The following is a 20,421-nucleotide window of genomic DNA, read 5'->3' as shown; positions in this document are numbered from 1 at the left end:
GCCTCCAAGATCCCTGCTGTTTACGTAAAACAAGACAGACACGTGCCCCAACATACCAGCAGCACCCAAAACATGGCACTGCATGCTGGCCAAGAGAAGGGCGTGCAATTCAAAGGAATGAACCAGTAATACACATCACAGCTAAATAGAGTAAGGTGGACACAGCTAAATGGAGGAGGAAGAATCCGTACTGGATGATTTCACTTCATGGAGAAAATACAAGAATCAAAAGAAATTTATAGTTCTATAAATCGAGCTAATAGTGCCTATAAGGGTTGGAAGTTGATTGAAAGAAGGTTTGAAAGCACTGCCTGGGCCGATAGAAATGTTCTACATCTTGAAAGGGGTGATGGTGACATGAACATCTCTATTTGTCAGAGGTCCCTCATTGTATGTTTAAGATCTGTATATTTCACCCTATGTAAAAGTTATTTCAGTAAAAGTAAAGGGAATCCCTTATATATATATATCCCTTATATAATGATATAGACAGAGCTGCCAAATGTTTTAAAGAAGAAAGCAGACTACAGGGACACCTGGATGGCTCAGTCAGTTAAGTGTTTGACTCTTGGTTTTGACTCAGGTCATGGTCTCATGATCTGTGAGATCAAACCCGAGTGAGGCTCCGTGTTGACAGCCCAGAGCCTGCTTGGGACTCTGCTCTCTCTCTCCCACTGCCTTTCCCCAACTCATGTGTGCGCACTCTCTCTCTTTCAAAATAAATTAATTTTAAGAAAGCAGACTATAGATAGAGCAGTATGCTGTATGCTAAGTATAACTTATGTGTTCATAAACATGTAAGTGTATATATGCACATATTTGCTTATCTAACTTCTATCAAGCAATCGTAACCTATAGGATGTAGTCAGAAAGGAAGTTTATTTGTGTGTCTTCTTTTATTTTTTATAGAAGTATAACATACAGTTATGTTAGTTTCTGGGGTGCAACATATTGATTCTAAACATTAGTCAGTGCTCACCGTGGTTAAGTGTAGTCACCATTTGTCACCAAACAGCATTACAATATTATTGACTGTATTCCCTATGCAGTACTTTTCTCTGTGACTTGTTCTATATGGATGTTTTACCTCTTAATCCTCTTGTATCTATTTCACCATCCTTCTTCTTACCTCCCCTCTGGCAACCATCACTTTGTTCTCTGTATTTATGAGTCTGGTTTTTATTTTATTTTCTTTTTTTTGTTTTTAGATTCCACATATAAATGAAATATATAATATTTGTCTTTCTCTGTCTGACTTATTTCACCTTGCATAATAACCTCCAAGTCCATCTATGCTGTTGCAAATGACAAGATCTCATTCTTTTTTATGGCTGAATGGTAGTCCATTCTATATATGGACCACCTCTTCTTTATCCATTCATGTATCAATGGACACTTGGGCTTCTTCCATATCTTGGCTATTGTAGATTATGCTGCAAAAACATAGAGGTGTATATATCTTTTTGAAATAGTATTTTTGTTTTTTGGGACATAAACACCCCATAGTGGAGTTATGAGATCATATGCTAATTCTATTTTTAATTTTTTGATGACCATCTATACTGTTTTCCACAGTAGCTGCATCAATTTATGTTCCCACCACCAGTGCACACAGTTTCCTTTTTCTTTACATCCTTGCCAACACTTGTTATTTCTTGTTTTTTTTTTTTTTTATTCTAGCCATTCTGAAAGGGGTAAGGTAATATCTCTCTGCGGTTTTGGTTTGCATTTCCCTATTGATTCGTGGTGTTGAGCATCTTTCCATGGGTCTGTTGGCCATCTCTATGTCTTCTTTGGAAAAATGTTTATTCAGGTCTTATGCCCATGTTTTAACTGGATTATTTGGTTTTTTGGTGTTGAGTTGTAGAAGTTCTTTATATATTTTAGATGTTAGTTCCCTATCAGATGGATCGTTTGCATATATCCTTTCTTATTCAGTAGGTTGCATTTTTGTTTTGTTGATGGTTTCCTTCACTGTACAAAAGCTTTTTATTTTGATATAGTTCCAATAGTTGATGTTTACTTTTGTTTCCCTTCCTTGAGGAGACATATCTAGAAAAATGCTGCTAAGGCCAATGTCAAAGAAATTATTGCTTATGGTTTTTTTCAATAGTTTTATGGTTTTACATCTTACATTTAGATCTTTACTCCATTTGGAGTTTAGTTTTGTTTGTGGTGTTAAAAAGTAGTCCAGTTTCATTCTTTTGCATGTAGCTGTTCAGTTTTCCCAGCGCCGTTTGTTGAAGAGACTGTCTTTTCCCTGTTGTATATTCTTCCGTCCTTCGTCCTAGATTGAACCATAAAAGTGTAGGTTTATTTCTTGGCTCTTTGCTCTGGTCTCTTGATCTATGTGTCTGTTTTTGTGCCATACTGTTTGAATTACTACAGCTTTGTAATATAATTTGAAATCTAGGACTGTGATACCTCTAGCTTTGTTCTTCTTTCTCAAGATAGCTTTGGATATTCGGGGTCTTTTGTGGTTCCATACAGACTTTGGAATTATTTGTTCTAGTTCCGTGAAAAATGCTTTTGGTATTTTGATAGGGATTGCACTGAATCTATAGATTGCTTTGGGTAGTATGGACATTTTAATGGTATTAATTCTTCAATTGTCTTCAATTTCTTTCATCAGTGTTTTATAGTTTTCAGAGATTAGATCTTTCACCTCCTTGGTTAAGTTAATTTCTTGGCATTTTACTTTATTTTTGGTGGAGTTGTATGTGAGATCATTTTCTTAATTTTCTTTCTGTCTCTTTAAATTTATTCAGTGGGACTAGTTTTTCTCTGTCCCTGAATGAAAACACAGTTCCCAAGACTGCTTTGGTTACTTTTAAGTAATAATTACTCAGTCATTTTAAGTTGTAATAGATACTTTCCATTCAGTGATTAAAACGTTCAGCCCAATATGATAGACTTTAGACTTGACTGACAGTTGTAACTTCTCCCTCCCCCAGCTTGAGCCAGGAGCAGATGGAAAGGCTTTGGGCAGGGTAGGGGGCTACAGCCCTCTGCTTGTGTCTCACCTCCTCCTCCTCTCTTTCTCTGCCAGTCTGTTGAGACAGGCGGCTGACTCTCAGAGCTGGCACAGCAAAGTGAAGCAGAGTAAGAGAGAGCGGGAGTGTTCTTATTTGAAGGATACTAGTGCCAGTTTTCCGGGCTTGGGAGCTGTTCCAGCCAGCTTTCTCCCATGGACACTTTTTGAGTTCTTTGGAGACTTCCCATCACCGGAACTCTCTGGGCTGCAGTGCTCTTCATGGGGTCAAATGCATCTCCGCTCTGGCTGGTTACTTGCTAAGTCTTCCCTGGTCCTGCAACATTAGGCACCCACTTCCAGCTTCTTTCTGCTTAAGGCCCCACAGTTTTCTCTCTAGGTGTCTTGGACACCAAGGACACTAGCTTCCACTTCCCAGGGCTCAGACCTTAACCCATGGCATCATCTAAGCCCTCTGAGTTTTCCAGGAAACCATTCTTATCTGACTTGGGAGCAGTATCTCTCACCTTCTTTTCTTTAGGAGCATGGATGGATTCACATGAAAATTCTCTTTCAAAAAACAAAAGCAAAAGTCTTTAGAATTTCTCTTTTGCATGATTCAGTGTACTCATCAATACCTGTAGAGAGTCAACCTTACTGTATCCAAATAAAAAATAAAACCAACCAAAATATCAAGAGGTCTCAAGGTAGAATGTAGACCATGACATATGAATTTAACTTAATATGAATATATGAATAACCTCACTGAAGGGGAAAGAGAAAGGACCTGACCTAAGTACTTTGGAAGACAGCTTTGTGACTAAATTCTGTGAGCTAAAGACAAAAATAACTGTACCTAAGTACCATGTTCTAATTGGTAGGTTTGTTTGTCACAGGAGTACTAGTTAGCAATTCTGACAACACGTTTAGGATTGATTATAAGAGGACCTAGGGTCAGTGACACTGCAGTGGCAGTGAGCATACCTACTACCCAGATATTGGTTTCTAAATACCATTTTCCAAGGTATTGGCTGATTTTAGGGCTTGGATAAGGAAAATAGTTTGGCATAACCTTGCAGAGCCAGAAAGTGAGAATGTTCTCAAGGAAACAAACAAACAAAAAAAGGTGGGGCATGTCAACATTACCCAGAGGCCAACATGAAAGACCTCCTAGTGGCCAAAGATGGAATGATTTGAGTAATAGAATAAATAATGATCATACCAGATTATAATCTAAAGAGCAAAGTAAATATCCATGAGTCCATACTGATAAATGATTGAATAAATAAATGTGGGGAGGGCACAGAGGGGTAAATCTTTACAGAAGAATCCCAAATAATATCTGTAGATACTTCCTGCATAATTTCCCTCCCCTTGAGAGTGGGCTAGGCTTAGTGACTCACTCCTAAAGAATATAGAATAGTAACATGACAATGGAGAAAGCTGGCAGATACCAACACCTTGACCACGTGATCAAGGTTAACTTCATCAGTGATTTCATGTTGCTATCATGTTTCCCAGTGTGGTTCTGTGGAAAGTGAAGTTCACCTCTGTGGTGTTCTTCCCCAAAACCCAAAACAGCAGTCTAATTATGAGAAAACACAAAGGATATTCTACAGTTTGAGGGACAATTTACCAAATACCAGACCATGAATCTTCAAAGGTGTCAAGGTCATGGGAAACAAAGAAGAGCTAAGAAACTGTCATAGGCTGATGGAGGCATGACAAGTAAATGCAACATGGCATCCTGGATTGGATTCTGGAAGAGAAAATAAAGGACATTAATGGAAAATGGCAAAATCCAAATAAAGACTATAGTTTAGTTAATAGTATAGTACCAATAGTAATTTCTGAATTTTAACACATGTACTGTGGTTATATAAGATGTTAGGGGAAGGTGGATGAGGTATACACAGGAACTCTCTGTAGGGTCTTTGCAAGTTTTCTGCAACTCGAAAATTATTCCAAAATTTGAAATTTATTTTCTAAAGTGTTCTTCTAATCTCCATCTCCCAACCCTTTTATACTCTCAGTGGAACATAGGGGTGGTAATGACAAGCCACCTAGTTTTCTAAACAGTATTTTTGGCAAGCCCAGCATGGTGGAGTCTAGTATCTCATTTTGGAGTATAATTTGTATTATCTTTGAGCTTCAGCTGAAAACTTCCATTTAAATTTCCTGTTACAATCACATATGTTTTAAAAGTGTCTAGAATGATATATAGAGGGGCCTGGCTGGCTCTGTCAGCAGAGCATGCAACTCTTGATCTCAGGGTTTTGAGTTCGAGCCCCACATTATGCATGGAATTTACTTATAAAAGAGAGACAAAATTTAGAATGATATACTAGATAAACCAAAACAAGGTTGCCTGTGAAGAAGTATACTTTTCCTCCAAGAGAAGAGACAGTCATTTCTCACAATTTATTTGTTCTATTGCACCTTCTGGAAGGTACCAGGTGACCGTATTATACCTTCAAATTTTTTAACTAGGGAAAAACTGCTTAGTTGTCTTACTCTTCTCTTGAATCATCATTCAAGGAGTCAGAAACTATTTCTGTAATGTTGTGGCTTCCTGAGAAAGATTCTTCCATATGTTCTATGTTGTGTTCATTGAAAGTTAAGAAGCAGCTTTTTCTTTTTTTTTTTTTTAACATTTATTCATTTTTGAGAGACAGAGCATGAGTGGGGGAGGAGCAGAGAGAGAGGGAGACACAGAATCTGAAGCAGGCTCCAGTTTCTGATCTGTCAGCACAGAGCCTGACACAGGGCTCAAACTCACTGACTATGAGATCATGATCTGAGCTGAAGTCGGACGCTTAACTGACTGAACCACCCGGGTGCCCCAAGAAGCCATGTTTTCTTCATCACAATATAATATCGTTTGCATTTGGGTTCTCCCTTGTTTCATCTTCACACATTTCAAAAAATGCTTGGGTTTTAGCAATGTGTCTGATAATTTGGTGTTCTTGGGTTGGGATTATTTCCACTATTGGGTACCTCAGTCAGTTAAGTGTCCAACTTCAGCTCAGGTCATGATCTCATGGTTCATGAGTTCGAGCCCTGTGTTGGGCTCTGTGCTGACGGCTTGGAGCCTGGAGCCTGCTTTGGATTATGTGTCTCCCTCTATCTCTGCCTCTGCCCTGCTCACATTCTGTCTCTCCCTCTCAAAAATAAATAAACATTAAAAAAAAAGTTTTTTAAAGAGTCATTAGAATGGACTTCCCTGAGCATTTTTACATTTCAGGAAGGGACCCCAAAAAGATCAGCTTTTTTATCTATCCAAGGGAGTTACCAGCCACAGCTTTATTCATACATTCATCACTCACTAACTACTCACTCTGTTCATACATAGCCTCTCAAGCCTTATGCACCTCCTTAAAAAGGACAGAATAAAACTGGTAGTTTCATTGACCCAGCTTCCAGTTAAACCAGCCTTAAATCCATTCTTGTGTTGGAGTTGGTAGTTTGTATCCAAAAAGGGCCAAGACAAGAGAGTCAGAAATGTCAGTCTCCAAGTGTGTAAATCTCCAGTTTCTCTGGGTCCCTATCCCCACCCAGATTACTGGGTAATTACTGTAGCAGAGCATAGTTGCCTGGCTTCCTTCCTTCCTTCCTTCCTTCCTTCCTTCCTTCCTTCCTTCCTTCCTTCCTTCCTTTTGAGGGAGGGAGGGAGAGAGAGAGTGAGAGAGAGAGAAAGAAAGTGAGCAGGGGAGGGGCAGAGAGATCATTCTAAGCAGGCTCTGCACTGTAGTGCAGAGCCTGATGGGGGCCTTGATCTTATGAACCATAAGATCATGACCTGAGTTGAAATCAAGAGTCCGGATGCTTAATCAACTGAGCCACGGTGGCTCCCCCTTGCCTGGCTTTCTAAAGTGCACTCTTCCAAACAGGATGCTAAACTTCTTTTTATTTCTGCAGATCTTCTGCTTTCTTGGTTGTTGAAAATTTTAAATAAACATGTTTTTTTAAGTTAACTAATTAAAGAAACATTCTTCTTTTCTTTTTAGCAAGTCTTTCCCCTTGTTTAACAGATGCGTCCCTCAAACACCTGAGTGCTATTCCTTGTTTGCATCTGTGTTGATAAATGATGTTGACACCCTCCATCAAATTCTACGTGGAATAATGTCCGGAAGAGACACGATCCTTGGTCTGTGTATCCTCGCATTAGGTAATTCTAAATTACTCTTCTTTCAGTGACTCTGCCAAAGTTTCTAGCACTTGTGTATGTTGTACAATGAAAATTAGCCTCTTCCAGATAAAACTTCACATATTTTCTTTATAAAATATGTTCAGTACTTCAGATTCAAGTGGAAGAAAGGACAATAAAATTAGGAAAACACCAGCTGGCTCTCTGCCAAGAGGCTCACCGAGTGTGGGTTGTCTTAATATAGTGGCCACGTTCCAATGCCTGGTCCTCAGCTCTGCCTGGGGATGGATATGCAGAGCAGGTTGCCAGTTTGCTAACTGGCCACAAAAAGCCCAGCCGTCACGGGGGCCAGAAGGCATGTCTTCCGCCCAGCATGCCCTTTCCCCACAGGCAAGCCAGATTAGAAGGCCACATGGTGAGCAAGGGAAGGAGGTGTGTGCGTTCATGTTAAATAGCATTAGAAGGCAGTGGCCTGAGAGAGCCAACTGCCTGCTTTGGGCTGTAGGCAGGTCAAGGCCTTGAGCTGGGACTTGCCTCTTCTGGGCATTTCTGGAAGCAGCTGCCCACTCTTGACCCTTTAACTTCCCACTTCAACTTGATGAGCCCCTTTAAGAGCTGGCTTTCTCTTTGAACAAGTTAATACATTCTGCTGTTGTGGGCAGTAGTAATGGCCTGCTCTCTACCCCTTCTCCAGTGGCTGCTTCCCAGCCTTTTTGTTGAAAGGAATTCTTTGATCAGCCATGATTCTGCCAGTTTACAGATCAAATTTTCCATAATTTCATTACCAAAAGGTTACTAATTCCTGAATACTTGGGAATGCTTAACTCATCACCATTATGTAACTTCCAGACTTCTGAGGACCCAGATGCGCCAGGCATTGTGCTTACCCTTAACCCATCAAAGCCTGTCAGAATCCTGTCACCATTTGTAGGAGGGGAAACTGAGGCTTAGAGAGGATAAGTGACTTGGCCAAAGTCAGATGGTGAGTAGAGTAGATGGCAGAGCTGAGACTCAACCCAGATATATCTAATCCCCAAACCCACATTCTTAACCACTACACCAAAGTGTCTATATGTAACCCTGATTTCTTTCTTTTTTTTTTTTAATGTTTATTTTTGAGAGAGACAGAGCATGAGTGGGAGAGGGGCAGAGAGAGAGAGAGACATAGATCCGAAGCAGACTCCAGGCTCTGAGCTATCAGTACAGAGCCCAATGTGGGGCTTGGACTCACAAACAATGAGAACATGACCTGGGACAAAGTCAGACACTTAACTGACTGAGTCACCCAGGTACCCCAAGTAATCCTGATTTCTTAGGAAAAATGTAAAATTATATATAAATTCACTGAAATATTTAACATAAATCCATAAGCTTAAAACCCCTAAATACTGGAAAATAATATGAAGATTTTTTTTACATATACAGCTTACCATATAATTGGAACCTTAACATTTTCACTTCTAAAGGCATTAATTTTTCATATTTAATAAGAATACCTGAAAACATTTAAAGTTAAAACTTTACATAAGCCCAATAAGAAGTCAAAAGAGTTAAAATGTGGTTTAAAAAAAAAAAAAGAAATGTTTATTTGGACTTAAAAAAACATTTTGGGTAGTTGGGAATAAGACCTGCTTTAAAAATACATTTTTTGGAGGGCATGTGGGTGGCTCAGTCAGTTGAGCATGTATCTTCTGCTCAGGTCATGATCTTGTGGTTTGTGGGTTTGAGCCCTATGTCGGGCTCTGTATTGACAGCTCAGACCCTGGAGCCTGCTTCAGATTCTATGTCTCCTTCTTTTTCTGCCCTTTCCCTGGCTCACATTCTGTCTCACTCTGTCTCTCAAAAATAAATAAATGTAAAAAAATTTTTTAAAACAAACTTTTTTTTATATAGTCTTCTAGCCTGTTTTTATTTATTTTTGATTTTTATTTCTGAGAAAGAGAGAGAGGCAGTGTGAGCAGCAGAGGATCAGAGAGAGAGGGAGACACAGAATCCGAAGTAGGCTCTAGGCCCTGAGCTAGCTGTCAGCACAGAGCCTGACTCAGGGCTTGAATCCACGAACATGAGATTATGACCTGAGCTGAAGTCAGACACTTAATCGACTGAGCCACCCAGGCGCCCCTAAAAGCAAACATTTTTTAATAAAAGAAGAATTGCTTCGATTTCAGAAACTGGCTTACTGTAGCAGACTGAACCTGTATATGTTTTAGAGAGTACCCTGGGTGTGTCTTGTTATTTTTGTTTACTACAAGTTTAAGCTATTTAGAGATTGAAGGAAATCCTCAGTCTTCCCTCTTCTGGGAGTCATTAAAGCCCTGCTGTCATTACCCTCACACCTGGGTTGCCCTGGAGTTTATATGTTTTGCTTAATTTTTCAGCCTTGTCTTTGGCCATGATGTTCACCTTCCGGTTCATCACCACCCTTCTGGTTCACATTTTCATTGCACTGATTATTTCGGGACTGCTGTGTAAGTATTTCTACTTGATTGATTTCTATTTTGTCAAAGGAAAAGCCTTTCCGTTATGTATGAAATTTACAAGTTGGCTTTTTTGAGCTACAGGGGTCTCAGAGGGTCTCCCATCCAACCCCGTCATTTCACATATGAGGAAACTCGGGCCCAGAGAGGACAAAGGGAGTTGTTTGTGTCACAGATAGTAGCAAGTTGGATGCCAGTCTGTTGTGTCTGCTGCACTTTGCTACTGCTTGGGTGGGTCTGCCCATCCAGAGCGATCCTGGTGGCCGTACCTTTAACAGACGACTCCACGTCTTCTGGAAGCCTTTAAAGGTCTTCTGAACTTTCACATCAACCATTGTTACGTGGGTCCCCACAGTTGTCATGCCCTGGCTCCCACCGCTCTGAAAAGACCCTGGCCCTGAGCTGGGGCAGGGTCCCGAAAAGCCTCTCCTGTACCTACTGGTTCCCATTTTGTGGCTGGAATGTGGGTCCCCCCAGGAGTTATCAGGAAAGGGGGTCCGAGAGGTAGGGGCACACAGGGAGTTCAAGGCAGCAGCTATTTACCAACTGGCATGGGACATTTTAACTTTTCGCAATCAGTATGACTGTAGAGTTCCATTCCCCTGAATCCGCCCTCAGCAACCTAGAGCCCCATGCCTCACGGGTGCACGGCGTGCCATGCTGAAGGACAGGACGGCAGCTCGTGATGGACACATGTCCACCCAGGACAAGTAAAGACGAATGTGACCTTCCTGTGGTCCCTGTGGTGGTGCCGTAGGCGGCATGCAGTGCTTAAACACAGAGCGTTTGCAGTATCAGAGTGACTACCCGGTCCTGTGACCACCAAACTGACCTCCCAGTTCCCCCAGGAGTTGTCACTGGCGCAGCTCGCTGGGCATTTCCAGGCTTTGGACTCTAATGTTGTTCCCTTGCCGTCCTGTCCATGCACTTTCCTCCCTGCTCGCGCCCAAGCGCAGTCTGTAGGCTGGGCCGACGGGATGCACCTGTGTTCTAGAATCATCCCCCCATGCCTCCCAAGGACAAGCAGCCACGGGGGGTCGGGGCGGTCCTTGGGGAGGCCACCCTGGCCCTGTCCAGCTCCTTCAGAGGGTCGTTTGTTGCACATCAGGCCCCAGGCCCGGGGGACCCACTGCCCGAGGCCGGCCACCCGGTGTGCGGTCAGCGTGCTGGGGGTGGAGGCGCTTACCCCGTGCGCGTGTGCTGAGTCCCCTGGTGTTTTGCTTTCTAGTTGTCTGTGGTGTCCTGTGGTGGCTGTACTACGACTATACCCATGACCTCAGCATAGAATTGGACACAGAAAGGGAGAATATGAAGTGTTTGCTGGGGTTTGCTATTGTATCTACAGTAATCACGGTAAGAAACGCTCTTCCAGCAGGAGGTCAAGGAGCCCGCCAGAACTCTGAAATCTAAACAATTGGATTTTAACCCCCCCCCCCCAAAATCAGAATTTGGTTTGGTTTTGTTTTTTAAATCTCAGAGTATACATACATAATAGTATGATGAATGCACATACGTGTTTAGGGCTTTCTCTCTTTTATTTGCAATACCTACGTAGGAATAAATCAAAACCTTCAAAAAATAGGGAACAAGAAGGCCTTGCCTTCTTTCCAAGTCATTTCTGCCATCTCGCAGAGGTTAATTTGCTACCTGCCCTGATGCATCTTTCTTGACTGCAGTAGAAGCATTTTTACCCCCATGTGACCATAAGGTGGACACCGTAGGCGGGCAGACTTACGACAGTGACGGTGCCTATTTCCTGTCGGTGAGCAGACTCCCACTTCCAGCCAATGGCTGCTCAGCTCCCTCCAGGGTGTGACAGCTCCCACTGCCCTTGAGTACAGAGAGCCCTTTATTTCCGAGCCTGCTGGCCCTGGGCTGAGTTTGGTTCTCAGAGAAGCCGCCTCTGCCTCCAGGAGCTCCCTAGTTGAAAACAGGCACATGCAGGGTGTGGAGGCAGCAGATACTGGTTGTCGCAGGGAGAGGTTGGCCGTTGAAAATCACTGAGGTCACCCTCCGGTGGCATTAAAAGGGCTAGAATCCCAAGGCCCTGTAGGGACTGTGGAGTTGATTTTAAGCGACCACAGCCAGCCTTGCCGGTGCCTGGCTTGCTAACCATTTTGCAGATGAGCAACGGCTAGGGTTTCCACAAGCCTTTTGATTGTTCCAGCAAACACAGGCTCTCTCAGATCCTTCAGTTGCCCTATTCGGTGATCTTCACATTTTCTCCTTTCTAGTGAGCTTTCAGGTTTGTGTTCTTCACATAAACTGCATCTCAGGGAGCAAGTGTGTGATTAAGTAAAGCTTCTGATTTGTCCTGACTCAGGCAGGGACCAGGCCCATAGCTTCTCCAGGGCCTGAAAAGGAGGCCGGAGAGAAAAGGACCTCCTATAACCCAGGCTGGTGCTGAGCTGTTGGACATGGAGGGGGGTGTGGGGAGCAGGGCTCCAAGATGAGGGGAGGCCCACCTTCTCCTTTAGCCTTCCCCAGAGCTTCCTGTGTCTCCAGGCACTGAACCACTAATGGCCACCAGACACCAGGGACAGGAGGCAGTTCTCTTCATTGAGGGCAAGGTTTGTGAGAAGAGAGGCTGTGAAAGCAGAGCGGCTGTCTTCACCAGTGTCTGTGAGGCCTGTTCGGGGGCTGGTACAGAGGGTAGAAACGAACCACAGCTCACACACCGTTCATTTGCACACCTGTCATGGCTACTTACTGAGCTCCCGCCAAGTGCTGGCTGCTGGGTAGTCATGTCCTCACAGTGGCCCTAGGTTGTTCGTTGTCATGTACTGAGTCCCTGTCACACCCTGGGCCCTGCACTAGGCAACAGAGCTAGCAAGATACAATACACAAATAGCACCTGCCCCACGACTAGATGAATCGCAGGGCAAGCAACATCATGACAGGACGCACCAGGGAAGATTCCAGCCCCTGTGGTCTGAGGCAGACATGCAGCCCATGGCCCACTGCCCACCGTGTCACCTCACAGAAATGATTTGGCCGTAGGCCTGGCTCTCCTTATCTGTCGAATGGGAATATTCCTGCAAGGTGCCCCAGAGGGCCACGGACTTCCCTCCCCCCTGGGGAGCATGTGCCAGAAAAGCTCGGCGTTCCCACAGAGAGCCAGCCCCGATGCTCCCTGACTGGAGACCCAGGGCTAGGAAGCTGGGCTGGCTCTGGGCCAAGAGAAAGCCATTTTCCACCTGCTTCTCCCCCCACCAGACCCCTGCACAAGGTGAGGGAAGGGAGACAGGGAGAGAACATCAGACTGTGTCCCTAGTCAGGTACCACTCCCTGTGTCCAGTGGAAAGAGGAGTTAACAGCTGCCCCCCTTCTCCCGCACTCTGCCTTTCTTACCCCCACTTTTCCAGAGAAGCAAAAGAAGAAAACCACATTAGCAAGAGGGGAATAGAAGCAGGAGAAAAGTCACCTTCAACCCTCACCCTTCTTGCTCACATTGGAGCCTGTCTCACGTCTCCCCCCACCCTGTCCCCATATGTTGGAGCCCAGCAGAGACCCTGAGAGTCTCATCTAGTGAAAGTTTCCCAGGGAGACCCTTGTCTGCTACCAGGACACTTGGCTGGGATGTGTTCCTGTCTCCTGAGTTCCCAGAAGCTGCCTCCCAAATCAACTTGAAAACATGGGTCGGGGCAGATGGGGGCTGCCTATGAATATTATTTCAGTAGCTTTACTCTCAGCACTAGCAGCAATGAAGAAAAGGGGGTGACTGGCATGAAATACACACCTCAGGGCATCTGCCTGGAGCACAGGCTGCGAGGCAGCTCCCTATAGCTTGGAGCCCAGGAGAGTGAAGCCAGGACATTGCCCCCAGTATGAGACAGCCCTGCTGCTCCACACAGCCTGCTCTCCCCCCCACCATCCCCGGAAGATAGTGCTGATCCTAGACTTCTAATGAGCATCCTTGCAGTGTACTTAGAATGTGAGAAGAGTATTTTATGCATATATATAACTTGTAAAACACACATGCATTTAAATATGCATATGTTAGCTTTCTACTCAGGAGTTAGAAGCCAAGTTTATTTGCCTAAAGATCATATCATTTTGCCTCATGACAATTTTAAATGAAAAAAAAAAGGTTCCTCTTTTCTGTTGATGGTGGTGGGCATTGAGAATGCAGAGCTGGAAATCCCTGCTTAGCCTTTACAACTTACAGGTGTCGGGACATCTTCCCTGGCCCCTCCGGCCACCCACAGCTGGGTCTGGAGGCTCTGTTTCCATTTAGTTTATCCCGCCTTCCTTCAACTTTCTCCCACTGGACTATAAACTCCTTTGAGCCAGGAATGCCCCCGTCCAGCTGGGGGAGAAAGGGTATCTTAGGCTAAAAGAATGGCCCAGGTGTGGCCACATGGACATGAGAGGGACCTTCAGAGGTTTCCCTTGGCAGATACAGGGAGGGGCCATGCCAGGAGGTTCCTGATCTGTGATGATAATGACTTTGATCTTTATCCAGAAGCATGGGGTGGGGGTGGGGGGTACCATAGAGGGATTTTGAACTGGGAGATGACATCATTGACTCTACTCTTTACAAAGTCCCTTTTAGCTGTGGTTTAGAGGAGGGAAAGAGGTAGGCATTGGGGACCAGAGGATTTAAAGACAGAGGCTAAGGATGAGGTTATTTGGGTGCAGATAACTGATAAGACTTGAGATAATTGATCAACTGTGGGAAGAGAGAGGAGGTTAGACTGAGAGATCTGTCAGGAGACTGACCTTGGGAGATCAGGATTGGGCCGTGCCCTGGGCCAGTTCTTAACTGTAAGGGATGGCTGTGCTTTCAGGGAGCTTAATCCAACGGGAAAGTCAGATAAGTAAACATTTGCGGTAGAAATGCTCAGTGCTCCACTTAGCAAGTTTGGGATAATATGGAATCAAACAAGAGGGGAACCATCCTTACTCTTGGAGAGTCCAGAAAAATCAGGGCCACTGGAATAGGGAATATAGAAGAAAGAGGAGGCGCTTCTATGAATATAATGAATTTGGTTCAGAATGAGTCAAATTTGGAGACACCGTATGACATCCACGGCCTGGCCAGTAACTGATGTGCTTACTCATCTAGCACCTAGAGAAAGGTGAGGCTGGAGGTTCTTATTTGAAGGTTATCAGCCTCTAGGAAGGATGCCAAGATGACAACGGAATAGGAGATGGTCCCCAAAGACTCTAGAAACAACTGAAGAGGTAGGAGGAGAGCCGGAAGAAAGTGCAGCCACAGAAGTCAAGGGAGGAGAATGTGGTAAGACCAGAGGAATGGGCAGCGCCTCCCATACCAGCTCCAGGCTAGGGTGTGGAAGTACGGTCAGCACGCAGAGACCAATCAGTGCAGAAGCTTGTGTATGAAGAGCATGAACGGATGGCAGAGGCTGGGCAGGGATGTGGAGGTGGGGGAGGGTGGTTTCTTTCTTGAATAAGAAATTTATATGAAGGAAGGCCAAAACCAGCAGAGAAGAAGGCACAGAAAGTTGCTTTGAGGCATAATCACTGTCCTTTCCCTTCATCCTTCCATTCCTTGCCTTTTGCAATCTTTGAACCTTCTCTGAGTATCTCGTGTATTGTGGGGAGGAAGTGAGAGAGAGAAGACAGTTCTCTGACCCTAGAGGACTTTCTTTGCATTTTCTCTTGTTCTCTGACAGACACTGTGTCTCAATCACGGTGAGAGCTGCAGGATCTAGCACAGGGTCCAGCACATCGTAGACACCCAAGTAGGATGTGAAAAAATTTCTGTTCAATTAGAATAAAAGTATGAATAGCTACCGTAAAGGAGCTGTTTGCTGATGTGTCAGTAAAATGTGAAGGTTTGCTTTAAGCCTTTCTCGGTTCTTCATTATTTTGAGTAATTTATTCTAACCCCTTTTTCACCAGGCAGTTCTGCTCAGCTTGATTTTTGTCCTCAGAAAGAGAATAACATTGACAGTTGAACTTTTCCAAGTCATAAATAAAGCCATCAGCAACTCTCCATTCCTGCTCTTCCAACCACTGTGGACTTTTGCCATCCTCATTTTCTTCTGGGTCCTCTGGGTGGCTGTGCTGCTGAGCCTGGGAACTGCAGGTAAGGGTAGTGGGTTCCATTGCCTTTGAGTTATGCATGGGAGGCCCGCCATTTTGGAACCATTGGCCTGTTTTTATAGGGACCAAGCCTCCCGTGAAACTGGAGGTGTCTGATGACAACAGTGATGGTGCGAGGGGCTCTGTCACGGGGAAGCAGGAAAATCCTTTTCTTCTTTTATACCAGCTTTAAAGAAGCTGAGTTTATTTCATGAAAGAGTAAATTCAGTAAGGACTGAAAGAGCTTTCGAAAAAACTACACTATGAACAAAAACCTCTAGAAAGAGTATTAGCGGGGCACCTGGGTGGCTCAGTTGGTTGAGCACCCAGTTTTAGTTCAGGCAGGTCATGATCTCACGGTTTGAGAGTTGGAGCCCTACATTGGGCTCACTGCTGTCGGCCTGTCAGCACAGATCCTGCTTTGGACCCTCTGTCTGTCTGTCTCCCACTCTCTCTCTGCCTCCCCCTCACTTATGCTGTCTCTCTCAAAAAAATAAAACCGTAAAAAAAAATTTTATAGAAAGAATAAATACTATCAAATGTCTCTGGATTTAGTTTTATCCAGGGTAATCTGCCAGCTCTTCTCAAATTGGGCCATCTAGAAGAGCCCAGGAAATGCCCTATTAAAAGTCTGGTGTGCTTGGTGGAGCCAGCTTAAGTTTAAAGCAAATGCATGTGGAAGTTCACGTGTACTGAATTCTCCACCTTCCTGTTATATCTGTACAGTGGCTTTCTGCCAGAGGCATTCCTCAGAATCAGCTAAGGTGCTTTATGAAAATACAGTGGCCTGGGTCCTGTCCTCAGAGATCCTGACTCACTTGGTTTGAGGTAGAGCAAGCTATATACTTTTGAAGCCCTGTAACAGAGCAAAGAAGTGCTATGTAAAGTATTGTCTGAGATGAGGAGCTTTGTCAGGATATATATCACTCCTTGGTGGAGAAAGTCTTGCTATGGGGGAAGAGAAGTCACCAGAAGGAAAGGACGGACTTAGTCAAGCGGTAGGTCTGTGTTCTGGCTCCGGCTGGTCATGTCACTGTGGGCTAGTCACAAACAGTGCGAGGACACGCAGCTGGCCTCACAGACACACTGCGAGCGGCCCCAGTCTGGATCTTCTCTACCTCCCGTGTTTGCTTTGGATAAGGCCCACATCCACACCTTGATGGGAGTACGGAAGAGTAAGTTGCTTTCTGAGACTGTCACCAGACAGATGAGAGCCACAGCAGATGTCAAATCGACAAGGCAAATGTAATTCCTTACCATTTCATCAAGCTTATTTGGTCGTAGACTCTTAGGAAACGGGTCTCTTCTCTCTGCTCCAGAGTAAACTGGCTCATTGGAGATTGCCTCGGGATTGTCAACAGGCTTGCTGGGAGACACAGCCAACACTTCCAGCCTCAGAGATGCTGTAGGAGCAGTCTCTCCCACTGTTCTGGAAGCTTCTGAAGGCCTGCAGTGAATGCAGAACAATGATCCCTGAAGAATCCTTGGTTAACCACACACAGGACTGTGATCAATCAGGCTGAGGTTGGGAGTAACAGAAGACTTAAAAAAAAAACACAAAAAAACAGTGGCTTCAATAAGATACAGGGTAATTTCTCTCTCACATAAACGAAGTCTGCAAGGAGGCGCCACGCCAGCATGGTCCTGTAGAGGTAAAGGACCTGGGCGCTGTCTTTCTTCCACTTCATTTCAGCACCTTGTGGCTGATGTCCTCTACCACCTGCTTCCTTCCACCTAGTAGCTGAATTGGACACTCGGGCTTCAACCAATGTCTTATTCCGGCCATTAGGAAGGGGGTGGGGAGGAAGGTAGGCATGCCCTCCCCCCCTCCCCGAAGTCAGGGCCACAATTCCACCCCCTCGGCCGCAACCTAGTTACCTGGCAGCACCTACCTGCAGCGGAGGGACAGGAGGTGCAGTGTCACTGTGGGCGGCCATGCGCTGTGCAAAAATTAGAGGTTCTTTTGCCAAGGAAGAGGGAAGAACAGATGTCGCGGAGCCGTTGGAAGGCTCAGTTAAGCGCAACAGTGAACAATTCCAGTTTGCCCACTTGCGGTCGTCTCAGTCCTGGTCAGAAGGGAGGGCAGCAGCCTTGGTACGTGCAGGAAAACACGCCTTTGCTGGCAAGTGCCCAAATTCCCGGCTCAGTTTTAGAGGCTTTCTTATGTCCTCTGTGTTAAGCATCGCGGTCCCCCTTTGTCGTACGTGCTGTTATGCTCCAGTTACGGGCGAGGGAATTGGAGGTCACACAGCTAGGAAGTGCCAGGCGCTCTCTGGCCCCGGAGCCCTCGGACAAGACCTGTGCTCTCTCCGCTGTCTCACATTTCCCGTGGCTGGGACACAGGATGGGCCTCCTCCATCTAACGTCAAGTCAGAGCAGTATTGCGATCACAGCAGCTGGCGGGCGGGTGTGGCCTGTGCCCATAACGGTGTGTTTGGGGTCTGTGGTTATGGGCCAGCACGGCAGGGCCAGAGGTCGAAGCCAGCTTGGGCTGGGAGTGAAGGGTGGCAGGAGGTGGCAGGGGGTGGCACACTGGGTGGTGGACTGTGGTACTTGAACCCTTGCCCTGAAGAATCACCGGAGAAAGGGTGAGGTCATGGGAAATATGGCTCAGGACCAGGGAAGGAGCTTCGTTCCTCCTCCAGCCTCTAGGGCACAGCCGCCCCCCCCCCCCCCACCGGTCCTTGTTGGCTGTGAGCGTGGCTGATGGAGGTTGTCCCCATGGTTCTCCCACAGTACTTTGGAGCAGGGCACATCCATTTGTTCTTGCTTCAATTCACAGGTGTTAGGGGCGTGTCCTGGGGCTGAGGCCCTGGGCGAGGCCCTGGAGAGGAGTGGTGGTCTCTCCTCATAGCATGTAGAGTCGAGCAGGACAGACTGACAGACATGAGCTCATGGTGACAGTTGATGAACGTCGCACTAGGAGGCATTTGGGGAGCTCCAAAAGCAGCGCAACGAGGCTCGAACCCACGTTGGGAGTCACGGTGGGCTTCTCAGAGGATGGGCTAGAAATCGCCAGATCAGAAAATGCAGAAAGAAGCCAGAGGGGATCCGACAGGGGTCACAGGCAAACGCCAGGAGAGGAGAAGGAGGGAGCCAGTCCTGGGAGTTGGGGTGCAGCTGGGGGGGAACAAGCCCGGGGCTGCCTCGGGCGTGAGCTCCCAGCCTGGCGCCCCTTCTGCTTCCCGTTAGGCCCGATTTGTGCCCAGGGCTTCAGGGGCACGAAGTAGCCTCTGCCCAGGACTCAGGGCGGGAGAGGCGAGGGACAAGCAGGTGATTCCGTGGGGCCGAAGGAGCACCGCAGAGGCCGGGTACTAACGTGCGGCCATTCTCAGTCAGTGGAAGGAGGGAACCAGGCGAGAGGCTGGGGAGCAGAAGGGCGGAAAAGCTGGGTTCCTGGGACCCGACAGAGGCAGGCGAGCTCACTGATCCTCCCCTTTACGGGAGAGAAGGCGTCACACAGAGCTGCTGCCTTCCCTCCTCCCTGGGCTCAGGCATCAGGACAAAACCAGACTGCTGTCCCCCCGGGCCACCTGACTCTCCTTTCCATTCACCTGTGGGCTGACCCAGGTGCACAGAACTCCTTTGTTTTCAAAGGCCTTTTCACTCCATGCCAGGCCACCACTCTGGGTCTGGGCGGGTCGTTTCTTTGCCTCATGTCATTTTGACCTTCAGGAGATGCCCCGGCTACACTTGAGGGAGGCTGGGGGCTGCCCTGAGAGCTTGTTAAAAGAAGCCGGGTGATGCGGATGGTTGGAGACGGGCACGCAGCGCCTCACCGTCTCCCTTCACGTCCCCTCAGGCAGTCACGGAATCCAGTTCTCCAGTGCTGTGGCGGTGTCCACACTGGGTGAGGACTGTGAGTTTTTTATCGTGGCAGATGGTTGAACTAATATTTTAATGTGTGAAAAAGAAAAAGATACAGAAAAAGTGAACTCGGGTTGTTTTTTGTCCAGATGAGCCATTTCTCCAGTGACTATAAATCAGCCTCTGAGCTAGTCGACAAATCCTGGCTTTGTTTGGGGCTGGTTTCAGCCCAGCAACGACGTGTATTAGCCCATCGGGACTTGTCTGTTACCGACAATGTGACAGTGACTACTAAAATCCACTGGAAAGAAGTGAAAACTGTGATAACCTTGGGAAGAGCAGGTTCAGGTGCCGGGAGAAGGAGCCCCACGTAGTCTCATTATGCCCGGTTGTCACTGTTGTCATTAAGGTGGTCTGGAAGCCCCAGGGTCAACGGTGCAAGAGACCCATTTGGGTGGACACTTTCTCACCCCGTGTGCTGCAGTTCGGTGATCACAGGGCTGGATTCGGCGTGCTCGGACAGGCCGGGGGTCGTGCTTAGAAAGGAGGCAGCAGGATCGGACAGCGGGTTTCCCATCAAGGGACTGAGGACCTAGGCCAGCTCTGGCCTTGCTTGTATGTTAATCCTCTGTGCTTCCCTTTTCCCATTTTTGCAATGGAAAATGATGCTTTCCCCGGGTTGCTTCACAGGGATTTGAGGAGGCTGAGACGAGGCCAGAGCTTTGCTTTGCAAATAAAGGCCCATATATGTTCCCTATACTGGGAATTACTGTTCACTAAAGAGCACTTGGTACTGGCTTCAGCTTTAGTCTCTGCTCTTCCTGGCATATTTGAGAGCACGGTTTAAAAGAAAATTGTCTTCTTTCTTAAGTTACGAGAGATCTAGAGAGTAATTCACATGAGTTCACAAAAACCTCCGAGCAGCCCAGACCTGTCCGAGGAACAGGTGGAGGGAACTTGCCCAAGAG

General features: G+C 46.2%; 1 protein-coding gene across 4 annotated transcripts in view; it reads left to right on the top strand.

Annotated features, from left to right (window-relative positions):
- Positions 1-20,421, top strand: part of SLC44A3 (solute carrier family 44 member 3) — a 99,582-nt gene that overhangs the window by 25,755 nt on the left and 53,406 nt on the right. For 3 of the 4 annotated variants that reach the window (XM_039228450.1, XM_039228449.1, XM_039228447.1), the window contains exons 6-9: positions 6,979-7,139; positions 9,497-9,586; positions 10,824-10,948; positions 15,464-15,650. In XM_039228450.1, coding sequence (XP_039084381.1) covers positions 6,979-7,139; positions 9,497-9,586; positions 10,824-10,948; positions 15,464-15,650 — 563 coding nt within the window. The remainder of the gene's footprint in view (positions 1-6,978; positions 7,140-9,496; positions 9,587-10,823; positions 10,949-15,463; positions 15,651-20,421) is intronic. The other variant, XM_039228448.1, reaches the window with a different exon arrangement.

This window comes from Hyaena hyaena, unplaced genomic scaffold (assembly GCF_003009895.1).
Source record: "Hyaena hyaena isolate Hyena2069 unplaced genomic scaffold, ASM300989v1 scaffold_32, whole genome shotgun sequence".
NCBI lineage: Eukaryota > Metazoa > Chordata > Mammalia > Carnivora > Hyaenidae > Hyaena > Hyaena hyaena.
The sequence above is the reverse complement of the archived record's forward strand: the minus strand, read 5'-3'. Positions and strand labels throughout refer to the sequence as shown.